General features: G+C 34.8%; 3 protein-coding genes across 12 annotated transcripts; 2 read left to right on the top strand and 1 right to left on the bottom strand.

Moving 5' to 3' along the window:
• Positions 1-94: 94 nt before the first annotated feature.
• Positions 95-6,668, top strand: LOC124297963 (transcription factor Dp-1). 6 transcript variants are annotated; one of them, XM_046749452.1, is made up of 11 exons: positions 95-241; positions 406-504; positions 1,486-1,604; positions 2,189-2,255; positions 2,592-2,689; positions 3,143-3,306; positions 3,687-3,849; positions 4,033-4,394; positions 4,535-4,617; positions 4,698-4,781; positions 4,866-6,668. In XM_046749452.1, the coding sequence occupies exons 2-11, from the start codon at positions 456-458 to the stop codon at positions 5,102-5,104; spliced, it is 1,428 nt and encodes a 475-aa protein (XP_046605408.1). In that variant the 5' UTR covers positions 95-241; positions 406-455; the 3' UTR covers positions 5,105-6,668. The 6 variants fall into 6 exon arrangements, with proteins under 6 accessions (XP_046605408.1, XP_046605410.1, XP_046605407.1 ...); XM_046749454.1 differs by having other exon boundaries at positions 120-504; positions 4,036-4,394; XM_046749451.1 differs by having other exon boundaries at positions 121-504.
• LOC124297974 (COP9 signalosome complex subunit 9) lies at positions 6,431-7,803 on the bottom strand. The gene is made up of 3 exons (XM_046749468.1): positions 7,656-7,803; positions 7,328-7,400; positions 6,431-7,204 (listed from the first exon to the last, which is right to left on the bottom strand). Exons 1-3 carry the CDS (start codon positions 7,722-7,724, stop codon positions 7,167-7,169), a joined length of 180 nt encoding a protein of 59 aa, XP_046605424.1. The 5' UTR covers positions 7,725-7,803; the 3' UTR covers positions 6,431-7,166.
• Positions 7,804-8,046: 243 nt separating this feature from the next.
• Positions 8,047-12,992, top strand: LOC124297961 (golgin subfamily A member 2-like). Of its 5 annotated transcripts, XM_046749446.1 has the most exons (14): positions 8,056-8,488; positions 8,676-8,768; positions 8,876-9,061; positions 9,383-9,571; positions 9,670-9,865; positions 9,967-10,132; positions 10,217-10,358; positions 10,474-10,668; positions 10,787-11,008; positions 11,087-11,272; positions 11,348-11,599; positions 11,679-12,057; positions 12,133-12,333; positions 12,457-12,992. In XM_046749446.1, the coding sequence occupies exons 1-14, from the start codon at positions 8,450-8,452 to the stop codon at positions 12,648-12,650; spliced, it is 2,640 nt and encodes an 879-aa protein (XP_046605402.1). In that variant the 5' UTR covers positions 8,056-8,449; the 3' UTR covers positions 12,651-12,992. The 5 variants fall into 5 exon arrangements, with proteins under 5 accessions (XP_046605399.1, XP_046605398.1, XP_046605401.1 ...); XM_046749443.1 differs by having other exon boundaries at positions 8,047-8,488; positions 8,876-9,571; positions 12,460-12,992; XM_046749442.1 differs by having other exon boundaries at positions 8,051-8,488; positions 8,876-9,571.
• Positions 12,993-13,020: the final 28 nt, after the last annotated feature.

The raw sequence follows: 13,020 nt of genomic DNA on the forward strand, positions 1-13,020 counted from the left end.
AGCGCTGAGTTCCCCAGCTACACATAATTCGATACTCAATGACTGAAGTTTGCGGTAGACGGGGAACGATGAGGAACGGAGCAAACCACGTGATCAGCACTGGCCAATCAGCTGTTTAGCTTTGTGCTACCGCCAAGCTCGTCTCGGCTCTACTTGCACTAAAAAGCTGTATTTTACTGACGCGTTGTTAATGTCGTGATAACGATTCAACGAGAAGCTGTGTGTCGCGCACGATAGCGCGGTTAGTTTATTTTGATAATTCGCAATATTGTTGATACTTGGTAACCGGGTTTTTACAATATTTACTTCACAAATAGTGCAATGCCGGAGTCGCCATTTTGGTGATACGTCGAGTCCGACCTAACTATTGCACTTATGATCTTTTTATTTTCACGCGAATTTCAGTCCGCTTACGGGATCATATTTGATACCTTCGATATCCAGAAGCATCAGTGATGACCCAGCAAAATAAAACGATGAATTTCTTGATACACGACGCAAATGGTAAGTCGTCCAACTGGCGCGCCAACAATCGGCACGCACGGCTCCGTCTCTGAATATTCCTTGTCGAATGAAGTGTGAAACAATACCTCGTGCGATCAACCGAGGAGCACGTTTTCTAACCAAATTTCACGATTCTTATATTTCGCATATCCATTTCTATTTGGATTCGTCAATTTGATGGCAGGCTCCTTGCTAAACTCAACCACGTTAAAACGTGTGTTTCGCGTTTACTACCAGAATACCGCGAACGAAAGAATGCAATTTCTGCAATCGTTGTTTGTAACCGAATCCTACATTAATAATCTTGATCGAGATTTCTTTCTAAGGATTTACAGAATATCCCAATCACTTTCATTTACTTATCGATAACTAGAACATCCGACTGTATAGTTCTGGATTTCCTTACGTTAAACTTACAATTTACACATTGACACTGACAAATTCTCTGTTCTTTTACTGATATACTTGTGGAATCCATGAATAATAAACAAACATATTTAGTACTGCTCGCGTGATTGTAATTGGTTCACTTTCATTGAGAAATAGCTATTGGAAATTGAAGATTAATGTTAAATGATATTGCTGTTTGGTATTCCTATTTTAGTTAAACTAGCTGTATTGTTTTCACGTAATAACGTGTATTGATAATCAGTCGTACACTGAATATCATTCTTGTAGATCTCAATTAGGATATAAATAATTCATTATTGTTCTTCTTAGCAACAAGGGCATTCCTTATTTGCCTTCAAGATCAATCAGTTGATTTGCCTCTAAAATTTGTGTACTACAGCAGCGTTGACTCTTGAAGGACGAATGCCATTCAATATGAAATCTTAAATATTTCAGTATTCCCTACTGCCAAACACTTGATACTACTCAGAAGAGCCATCTAATGTACATTCATTAGTTGATTAACTGAAGTTTTGGATCATATAAAATTGTTAATCTGTGATACTTTAAAAAAAATAAACTTTCTTACAGGCCAACCACAAGTTATTAAAGTGGTTCCGAGCACGCCGAATAAAGCACTAACTGGGCTTGTTAGCACCACAAATTCCGGGAGTTTGAAGGTATTCAAGACACCTGGCCAAGATACCCAAGTAAATATCATTTAAAATATATAATCAGACTCGCAACATTTGTATCATTTTTCTAATAATTACCATATATTGAAAAATTGCTCTACCAATATTCAACAGGTTTGCAAACATATTTTAATTATGTTATACAATGAGTACACTCCATATTATTCTGCACTCCCATCTTGAATATTTCTTACGGTTCCCATTTGTATGACTACTGAGTATGGTTTATAAAGCTTTCTAAGATGACACTGAAGCTCATATTTATAGACCTATTCGGATGAGCTGATTCATATCACAATTTAACTCAATGGCCACAAACAGGAGATCTCAAAACAAAAATTCAAACTGTCTCACAACATATAGTATTTCTGACGTGTGCTATCTTGTACATTTTTTAATCAAGGGATTCAATAGATGATACGCAGAATTATCCCCGCCTGCTAGTGTAAGCTTCCAGCTTCTAGCTTCAACTTTGTATTTACAGGGTGCCCAGTGGTCAGTTAAATGTGTAGCAATTCGGGGGATATTGAATCACTTAGTGAGTGGGCACCCTGGGTTCATTGTGATGATATTATGACCATTACTGTTTCCACACTCAGGTCTTGTCCAGTGGGACACAAGTACTGAGAACCATCAGTTTGCAAGGTTCTTCAACACCTGGTCAGCGTGAGTATTACAGATTCTTACCTAGTTTCTTGCAGTACATATTGACGGATCCTATGGAAACAGAAGTATTTCGATGGGTCGGATAGAACACTTATATTTTGCCGCGCAATCTAGAATGGACGTAACTCAAAAAGTGTTACAGCATGTCCATACAGAGCTCTATACACAACTTTTAGCATCTTTTAAGATAGATCCGTTTTAGGTCACCCAGTGAAATACGGCCTTTCTATCTGGACTGTCAAAATATGTTTGTTTCTATAGGACCCATCTATATATCTGTCTTTTCAGTTATCAGAAAGTTCACATTTCTCATGTAACAAAATATTTTTCTATTAGGCTTAGTTACCATCCCTGTACAAAGTGCAAAAATGTCATCTGTAAAAGCTGGGGAATCTGTAGTGACAAAAACAATACAACTTACAACTGCTCGAATGGTAGGTTACAACATCATGAGCATTGAGAAAACATGAATCAGGAGCTATTCAAAAAAGACATTAGCTTTTCCTGGGGGATCCTGGATTATGTGGTAGTAGCATAAAGCACACTGGTGGGGGTGCAGATGAACATAATGTTCAGTTACTGTAGGTAGATTTTTAATCATCTGCAGCCCAGGTTGATTTTATTAACGTTAGCTCTACTAGTGTGGTAATATTATATATTATATTAATTTTTATCATTTTGTTAAAAAGTTTCTATTGAAATGAGAGTTTGTATTTTCAGTACCTAAAAACTATTAGAAGTGGATTTGTTAAATATCAATTCAGGGGGATTAAAGTAAATGAATCCATTAAATAAAGTTGATGTATTTTTTGAATGGCCCCTGATAAGCTTGATTGGATTTTGTGTTATGATTTAATTTTTTTTATTCAAATCTTTCCATTCAACAGAATGATTTTAAACAAGCGTTGGTATCCCAGCCTCAACAACAGGCCAGCAGTCAACAGCAGATTGTCAAAGATCAATCTGGAAAGACTTTCATCAGCCCCATTTTGGATCACAGTGGTTCGAGGAAACGACAGGATGTCGAGAGCAGCGATTTTACCCCAGAGTAGTGAGCTTGGACTATTCTTAATAAAAAACTGAACCTTTTCCTGACGGGGTTTATCTCTGAATATTGAATGATGCACACGTTTGGTTTTGAAATACATATCAGGATGAAATATCATAGAACTATTGATCGTCAAGTAGCACAATAAATTCACGAATCTTTCAAAAAGTTCAAAACAGAGGACAGTTTAGAAACTTATCTTTAAGTAAAACATGAATCATTGATTTCAATTTGAAATGTGCAAACATATGTCACTGATATTATCTGACTTATTTATCTTAAAGCAGCGACAACTTTTAAGCATAGGATGCATATCAAAGTATGTGTCTGAAATCGGGAAAGGGTTCGTTTTCCAGATTAATAGATCTGTATTAAATTTACAGCAAACGGAGAAAAACAGAAAAAGTTGGAAAGGGGCTTCGCCATTTCTCTATGAAAGTCTGTGAAAAAGTGAAAAAGAAAGGTACGACATCATATAATGAAGTTGCTGATGAATTAGTTGGCGAATTCACCAACCCTGCGCACATAAATTCGTTAACTGATCAGGTAAATATCTTTTATCGTCGATATTTGGAACCTTGTTGTCTTTTCAGGCAACTCACAGATAGTGCTTCCAAGTTTGATCTTAGGTGCAAAAGTACATAGAGAAATGATCTCAGTCTTGCCAATGAGTGTCAAAATTTGCTTATTCAATTCCAATTTCACTCAGGATTAATATCTCTTTTGCAGCAGTACGATCAGAAAAATATTAGGAGACGTGTATACGATGCATTGAATGTATTGATGGCAATGAATATAATCTCCAAGGAGAAGAAGGAGATAAGATGGTTGGGTTTGCCCACAAATTCGTTACAAGAGTGTTTGTCGTTAGAAAAAGATAAGAAAAAGAAAATAGAGAGAATCAAAGCCAAAACTCAGCAGCTGCATTCGTTAATTTTGCAGCACATATCGTACAAAAATTTAGTTGAACGCAACCATAAAAACGAGAATTTTCATGGACCACCTAAACCTAATTCTGCTATACAGTTGCCATTCATAATAGTTAATACCAGTAAGAAAACTGTTATTGATTGCAGTATTTCAAACGACAAGTAAGTGTCAGTCTTTCTTTTTCATGTAGTATTGTTTTACACAAGATTAGTTCATGTTTTTAATTTACAGGAAAGTTCTATTTGCATATTTTACACGTATCTACGAGTAATGCTTCTTATAATATTTGTATTACTTTCAGAACCGAGTACCTGTTTAATTTTAATGATAAGTTTGAGATCCATGATGACATTGAAGTTCTGAAAAGAATGGGTTTAGCCTTTGGTAAATACTAATTTAATACTTTGTTCCAAATATTGATAAATTTGCACGAAAATCTCGGTACAAATGTACATTTGCTTCAGGCCTTGAGAAAGGAGAATGTACTGATGACGATTTACGGAAAGCAAAAACTATGGTACCAAAGTCCCTTGAAAAATACGTTGAGCGTAAGTAGCTCCAGTTACACTTGATTTTATTTTAAGGTAAAGGTGCTGTGGCATAAATCTAATATTATCAACTAATATCCATAGAATTGGCCTCTGGGGATTTGGAAAGATTCATTCCTGTTACAATTCCTGGGCCGAGTACATCGATGGATGAACTGGAAATAAAATTAGAGGAATCTGGATCTCGGCCACCTTCTTCTTCTCGTACCTCTCTCTCGGAAGATCCTTTGTCTCCACCTTCCCAGTTTTTCTCTGAGGAAGAAGATGAAGAAGAAGAAAGCGACCAGGACGATCAAGTCGACAGTGATCTTGAGGCTAACTAGCATATCCATTCATCATCCTCTTAACATATTTGGTAACCACGAAATTGGGCTTGCGGTGTCGTTTGAATTACACAAACGTAAAATCATTTTTATAGAAACTGAATTATTGCATCACCAGGTGCTTTGTATTATTATTGCGCCACGTTGCCGAAATCGTTGGATGCAACGGATTGATTATACAGTGATTGAATTTTCATGCCTTCTCACTGAAATGGAGTCTCATACCTTACTTGGTTGGCTAATTTTTGCTGACGAAATGATCGAGACAATATCAAGGAAAACATCTTAACATCGCCGAAACAATCTATTTTGGCTGTAGGAAGACTTCAGAATTACATTCATGTTTCAAAACAGCTGAAATTAAATTGTATATTACTGGAAGGTAGATTGTGTTGCAGGTTGAGGAGTGTAATGAACTAATAACAGCGAGTAGGGTACATGTCACTTTCTTTCTTTTATGGAATAGCATAAGGCTAATGCGTAAACGTCCGTAAATCGTATTTCATGCCACTTTGATTGTTATTGCTCGGATACGAAAGCGACGAGTTAGCTAACCGACGTGCACAGGGACTGAAATTCGGTGCTATTTTAATCATGCGTCGTGTCGTGAATTTAGACACTTTAGAATGTATGTACTATAAATAACACAATTATAATCTTACATTAATATTATTACATGTATAAAATATATCTATACCACTCATTTTCTTATGGCACGTTTATGATATCTGTGGTTCACAGCAGGACGCAATATAGCAAAAGAATACAGAGAGAGGTCTAACTAATTTGAAGTGAATAAATTGTGAAATTATTACAAGTGACTGTATATTTTTTTTTTTCTTCAATTCAAGTTTTTAATACATTTTTATTATTTCTGTGTAACTTTACTATTCCGGATATAGAATGCCAAATTTTTATTTGAGCGCAATTTTTTCCGTTAGAAAACATATTTAATTCACTTGATATGGAAAATTCATTGAACTTTAAAAGATTATTTGTAGAAATTTATTTTATGCATACTGCTGTATCGATTTTGCGTATTTTATTAAATTAGTCTTTTACCCAAAATAGGAATTTATGTTGCAGTTCCAGTAATACAAAGTAATCATTAGCTACTTATTAATAATTAATATTCTTCAGTTTAGAAATTGTTATTATTAACAGGATTAAGTGTGATAAGATTATTTAGAAATAGGTATTTACGTAACTTCTCTTATTTCAGAAATATTTCAACTCTTCGTTCCATTAATGAGCATCTTGTAAATGTTTAACATGGCTCAATGCGAATTTTGTTTTTGGATCGAAAAAATATTTTTGAATAATATATAATAATTGCAATCTATGATTAGGTTTGTAAATGATTTTAGAGGTCAGCTACCTACAAACATGTGTTACTGACAGTAACTGATCTGATACTGAATATGTATCATGAGGATAGGGTCTGTAAAGCAGCATCTTCGGATATATGTCAGAAAAGTGTATCTTGTACACAATAATTATTACAACATTTCACAAATAGCTGGATTAATTGAATGATTGTAAATAAATTTGGACCTCTCATTTATATTAATTGGTCGTTATTAAATTACTATGTTCATGCTATACTTAAGCTTGTCTGAATTTTTGCCATTATTTAGGCTAATGCAATTTTTAATTTTCAATTGATATATGAGGCATTGTATTCTGGCTAGATGTAAATAGTTTTCAATGCCATTTAAATAAATTAGTTTCATCTTTAGTTAACTAGGTTCTTTCTATTATTAGCTACTTCTGGTTAACATGTGTGTGCTATATAGATACATTGCTCAGATTGTCACAGCATCCTAAAATCTGAGTTGTAAAGCAGTTGGTGATATTTTGCTTCATTAAGTTCATAATAATTCTCGCGAAGTGAAATGAATATTCAACAGAGTTATCTAACAATAATGAAACAAATATTTTTATAAGAATAGTTTATTCAGCATTGAGTGTTTCATTTTTTGTAACACAAATAATTATATCGGTATTACTCGAACTTATCAAGTTTGAAAGAATTTAAGACCTTTGTTGATCACAGTGTTAATCAGTTCAGATCCTCATCATCGAACAAATCATCGAAATCTAAAATAAATATAGTGTTTTTATCAATGCACATTTCCTGCAGCGCTTTTATAAAAGAATAAAACTTTTTGGCACAGAGTAAAATATATCTTCATCATTATTTGATACAAAACAAATTCTTACCATTGAAAAAGTCAGCATGCACCGCTTTTTCATTAGCAGCAAGATCCATCAACAATCCACTGGATCCACCAGCCTAAATAATGAAAAAAAAAAACATCAATAACTTGCAGAGTATGCAATTTTTTTTTACTACCGAGTAATTTGATCTTGTTTGTCTGGCTGACGGTGTGAGGGTATTGGTCAGTGACGAGCAATTCTAAATCGATGCAATGCAGATATACAATCTAAGTGATCGTCAGCCCAGAAATTAAGTCACATTTAACAGCTTTGGCACGATGGTTTACGATTTGAATGTATGTAATTTATGTTTTAGAATGTTTAACGGAACCTCTTCAAGATCCATATATGGACCAGCGCCTTCGGGGAACATTTCATCGGCCACAACAGTAGGTTTCATGTCGACACAATCAATTACTTGATTTGAAACAACAATTCGACGTAGAAATAGGATGAAAAATTCATATACAATTGTTCTAGTTTAACCATTAAGTGTACATACCTATATGGAAACGTTGACTTGAGAATTCGTAATCAACGACAAAAAGAAAGAGAGAATTACCAAGCAGTGGTCTCATTCTCTGAGTCGGTAAGAGTAGGGAATTTCTGTAGTGCGAATTCAACTACAGAAAAAGTGCGCACCGAGGCCAAAGTTCCTAGAATTCGTCCAATAAACAGGCAAGAAAACCAGTGAAACCACCCGTAAACGCACTTGTGCAGTTGAATTTGCCTTAAGATTCTAAACGAAACCATTAGCGAAACAGCAGTGCTGCCTTTTATGCTCCGCATTTCGTATCGTGTTTGTCGTTTTCGTCAACGTCCTCATAGGTAGAGAGGATCTTCCTCTCTGCCATAGCTTTCTCTTTTTAATCAAGGCTCACTGTGAGGTAGTAGTCCATCTCTATTAGCATGGTGCACAAACACAAATGACTTAATACACCTGCATACCAGGACAATGTGTGTGAGTGGTGAAGTGGCACGTAGAGCGTAACCTCACAATGTTCTGTCATATTGTAATATTTTGCTCTATGTATTGTAAATAATTAATAGAATAAATATTGCGCGTGGATTCTGCACCAAGTACACTGTTTGCTCTTCGTACAGGTCAAAAACGAACCCTCAAAAATGAAAAAATCTGAAAAACTATTAGCAGCCAGAAAAAGGGTGAGAGCAGAGAAAATATAGTTATCTTTTCTGCAAACTTTTCGCTATTATTCATTACCGATAATTTCTAATCAAATTTTCGTTGTAATTACTTTGTGTAATATTTTCAAAATCGAAAATTGTAATGTACACACACAACTCACATGAATTAGTATCACATACTATAATGGATATTTCTGTATCATAGCTTAAGGAATTCCAAATGAGTAAAAGAAGTCACATGGCAGATGATACTTCAAAAGATGTAAACGAAAATACAGAAGAATCTACTCCATCACAGGTGAAGAGAATTTCCGTTGTCCTTATTTAATCTGAACGAAGGTAATACCTTCATTAAAAAGTTTGATCTCTAACCATTAACATGGGGTTTACTTTATGTTTGTACAGATCGACAATACTCTTTATAACTCTGATAATAATTACAACTACCGGAAAATAGGGTCCCCAATAAAAGAGACTCAAACACCATCAATAGACAGCCAAGTTTCTGAAGCCCCTCAGCAAACTTCAGAATCGCATGATTTTTTGGAATTCAATTCCAATGGTGATATCACTTCTGCTGCAACAAAGCTGGTGAATTCTTCAAATCCTATTAGCGTTTTTCAAGACACTGTTGATTTCACTGTTCAAGAAAAACTGTTGGAAGGTTCCAGTATTATATCTAATTTCACAAATATGACAGATGATGTTTCTAATACACATCAAATTAATGAGAATCTGATTAATGTTGAGAATTATTTGACCTCTCAAAATATAACGAATAAAACAGATGAAATTGATTTAGAGCAAGACATTTTATTAAAAAACGAGACACACAATGTAAATGTTCATGCAGAGTCAACTAATAATCGCAGTGGTTTACATACTGAGTATGAATCATTGGTCGGATCTCAGGCGTTGCAGAAAGAATATCTACTACAGATGACATCTGCCGTCACAAACATATTATCAAGTGATATGGAGAGTAAAGAAGTGCCGCAAGAACTTACCTCTGATTTGGAACAGAGAAATCAATTCTTGGCATTCTGCTTGCAAGAACAAAAAGAACTTGTTAACCGATTACATCTTGAAGTCAGCCAATATGTAAGTTTGGTGAAATCATTGGTTCAGACCAATTGACCAGCTAAAATCTTCATATTAAAAAATTATACAATTTCAATGAATTTTTTTTATATTCACAGAGGACGAGAGTGTCAGAACTAGAAATGGTAATGACTACAAAGGATACAGAATTTGAAGCAAAGCTTTATCACGAATTGAATCCACTCAAAGAGCAATTACAACTTCATGCACAAACAACTGGCATTCTTGTAGGAGAAAAAGCTGAGCTTACTGCTGCCCTCGTTCAAAGTCAAACAACTACCAAGCAAAAAATTGGTAAAATTACTTATATTTTGTTAATATAGACTTGGTATTACACGCTAAAAGTAAAAATTTTATACAGTCTAACAGATTGATAATCAATTACTTTTTATCAGCTGAAGTCGAAGAATTAAATGGAAAATTAAAATCGGTCCAACTCCAAGTCTCTGATTTAGAAAGGGAACTGAATTCTGTGAAAAATAGTAGCGAAGATGTCGGAAAAGTGAATAACCAGCTTCAATCTAGCTTCTACTCTTTAGAGGCGAAGTATTCTCAAGTGAAGTAAGTTTGCGCAGCCATGGGCCCTCATTATTACTCTTTTATGACATATCATTGGATCTTTATTGGACGTTTTTATATTCTAAGACAAGAAAAAGACGACTTGGAATTAGAGACCGCTGAATTAAGGCAGAAATTAAATGTTAAAAATACTGAGTTAACTAACATTCAACAAGAATTAAAAGAAAAAACTGCCTTACTGTCCTTGAATGAACTCCGAATACAACAGGTATTTACAGTTTATTATAATCTCTATTCGGAACTCTATGATCAAACCTAAAATTGACCCGAAAATGCAGTGGAAATTAAGTGTCCAGCATGCCATATTCCAATCTAATACCTAGTTACAGATGACTTCTACGACACAAGAAACCCAAGGTATCAGTGAGCAACACCATGTAGTAGCTGCACTGGAACAGCAGTTGAGCCAATTAATGGAAACTCTTAAAGCTGTCAGTAGTGAACGTGACGAAGCTAGTAACCATTACCAAAATTATGTTCAACAACTGAACAACCAAGTTACCACTCTTGCTCTGAAGGTAAGCCAACACGAATTTGCAATTTTGATTGCTGTTCTTAAATTATATTTAAATTGCAACGCTGATTACTGCAAATATTTTTCTGTTGCATCTTATTCATTTATTAATCATTTTTTAGCTCGAGCAAACTACAAAGGAGAATGCAGAAATAAGTAGTCGAGAGCACAGCCTTATTCAACGGTTGTCCGATCTAGAACGCCAAATACAAAGTCAGAAAGAAATACCTGAATCTACACCTCCTGTTATCAATGACAATAAAGAGCGAATTGATGAGTTAGTCAAAAATATTGATCAACTCACTTTAGAACGGGATAGTCTTCGAGCAACACTTCATGAAAAGGTGATTTAACTTTCTGGCTGAACTACAATAGTCCTCTAGAATGAAATTGAATATTTTACTTTGTTTTTTTCAATCTAGGATTCAGATATTGATGCACTCAAGCAAGAAATGGAAGAGTTGCAAGAAATGCGTGCAAGCAATGCTGAGGCGTCCCGTTTAGTCTCTGCTCTAGAAGGTGAAAGATTAGCGGCAGCTCGGGCTGTCTCTCAAAATCAACAGTTGAAACAGCAGTTGAGTGAAATGCAAGATGCTTTCGTCCAACTTGTGAGTTAATTTAGAATAATTATTTAGTACATTGTCAAAGAAACACAGTTTGTGAAAACAATTTTTTCACTATAGAGCAACACAAAACTTGATTTGACGGAGCAGTTACAAGGAGAGAGGTCGATTGGAAGAAAATTGAATGCTCGGTTGAATGATACTGAAAATGAAGTACAGAAATTGAAAGATGAAATGCAGGAAAAGGATTTACTCATGGCTGAGTTAGAGAAAGAAAAATTACACATGGCTCAAATTGCAGATCAAATGCAACACTATCAAGCTCAGTCTAATCAGGCTAGTACCTTGCAGCAAGAACTTCACAATGCGCAGGTAAATGTGACTAATTGGAATCATGAAATGTGCTTGTATACAAAATCAATTTGTTACCAATACAAACATTGGAATTTAGGAACGGATCGAAGTTTTAATGAAAGAAAATCAACAATTGATCAGCGAATTGAATGCTGGGACGATGTTGAATGATTCAACCGTTCAAAATCAAAACATTATACAGCCCAATGGTGAGTGTAACTTGCAAGCATTGAATGACGTGGAAAAACTAAAATTATCAACAGCAACAACACAGACTGACAATGAGTCGTATAGTAATGGTGACACGGCCCCGCCAATTAGTGAACAACAAGCAATGATGTCAGTTTCGCCCGAAGCTGTGAAAAAGTTGGAGGAACGATTTAAACATACTATGGAACGTGTTGCTGAACTCTCAGACGAAAAACAAAGATTGGAACATCTCGTTTTGCAGCTTCAAAGTGAAACCGAAACTATAGGTTAGCGTAGCCACACTGAACCGTTACATTTCAGGTGTAATAAAACCAGGATGTATAATTAAACATCTCTTTCAGGCGAATATGTTACATTGTATCAAAAGCAGCGTGGTGTCCTTCAAGAAAGGGCTAAAGAAAAGGAGGAAGCATTCCGCCAGTTGACAGAACAACGAAACACACAACAAGAACAGCTGCATAAACTCAAAATGCTTGTAGCTGAATTAATTAAAGAGAAAACTACGTCTACCACTACATCTGCATTATCGGATAGTACAAACGGTATATATTAATTCCTGTATTCAGTCCACATTGCTATTTCGATTATGGATTCTAAATGTTTGTTGGTTTTCTCGATTTTTTTTTTTTTTATACATTGTTTCATTTTTAATATGTGTTTTCTAGAAGATGGTCTCGAAGCAAGCAAACATGTGGAAAACAAGACATCCTGTCAATCGGAAGTAGTTGCAGTCAAAGATAAAACTACGTCTCAAATTCTTGATCTTCTAACGGAAATTAAAGAATGCAAGGATACGTGTGCCTTGGAACCTAACTTCCATCCATGCCCGTGGTGTTCAGGAAACTTGATTACAATTTAACCTTAAAACCAGTCATTAACTTATATTGCCTTAAAATTATTCAACTCTCAATTATTATGATTACTATAAACATATTCCTAAACAGAACATGTCAAAATTGTACATAAAATGTTGAAGTATTTCATAAATTTATACAATGTAGTACTTTCTTTTCAGTTTTCCTTTGTTCACTAACTTGCTTGTTTGCCAACTTATCGGCAGACTAAAAGTTATGAATTAAATTTTTTTTAAATTCACTCTCATATATAATTTTTTCTCGGCTTTCAACAACAAAAAGTTCAATAATATTTTGATTATTTAGCATAAACGGGTTGCAAGTAAATGTGAGCATTAAATAAAAATTGCCGATGGTCTTGTTGATGAATAAATT

Source organism: Neodiprion virginianus, chromosome 2 (genome assembly GCF_021901495.1).
Source record: "Neodiprion virginianus isolate iyNeoVirg1 chromosome 2, iyNeoVirg1.1, whole genome shotgun sequence".
NCBI lineage: Eukaryota > Metazoa > Arthropoda > Insecta > Hymenoptera > Diprionidae > Neodiprion > Neodiprion virginianus.

Excerpts from the sequence above, each read along its gene's own strand:
- LOC124297963 (XM_046749452.1), top strand. The coding sequence starts at position 456 with ATGACCCAGCAAAATAAAACGATGAATTTCTTGATACACGACGCAAAT. Across the intron at positions 505-1,485 it reads CTTGATACACGACGCAAATG|GCCAACCACAAGTTATTAAA; the intron begins GTAAGTCGTCCA and ends ACTTTCTTACAG. Across the intron at positions 4,782-4,865 it reads CCTTGAAAAATACGTTGAGC|AATTGGCCTCTGGGGATTTG; the intron begins GTAAGTAGCTCC and ends TAATATCCATAG.
- LOC124297974 (XM_046749468.1), bottom strand. The coding sequence starts at position 7,724 with ATGAAACCTACTGTTGTGGCCGATGAAATGTTCCCCGAAGGCGCTGGT. Across the intron at positions 7,401-7,655 it reads CATATATGGATCTTGAAGAG|GCTGGTGGATCCAGTGGATT; the intron begins GTTCCGTTAAAC and ends TTCATTATTTAG. Across the intron at positions 7,205-7,327 it reads GCATGCTGACTTTTTCAATG|ATTTCGATGATTTGTTCGAT; the intron begins GTAAGAATTTGT and ends TATTTATTTTAG.
- LOC124297961 (XM_046749442.1), top strand. The coding sequence starts at position 8,450 with ATGAAAAAATCTGAAAAACTATTAGCAGCCAGAAAAAGG. Across the intron at positions 10,133-10,216 it reads GCGAAGTATTCTCAAGTGAA|ACAAGAAAAAGACGACTTGG; the intron begins GTAAGTTTGCGC and ends TTATATTCTAAG. Across the intron at positions 11,600-11,678 it reads AAGAACTTCACAATGCGCAG|GAACGGATCGAAGTTTTAAT; the intron begins GTAAATGTGACT and ends ATTGGAATTTAG.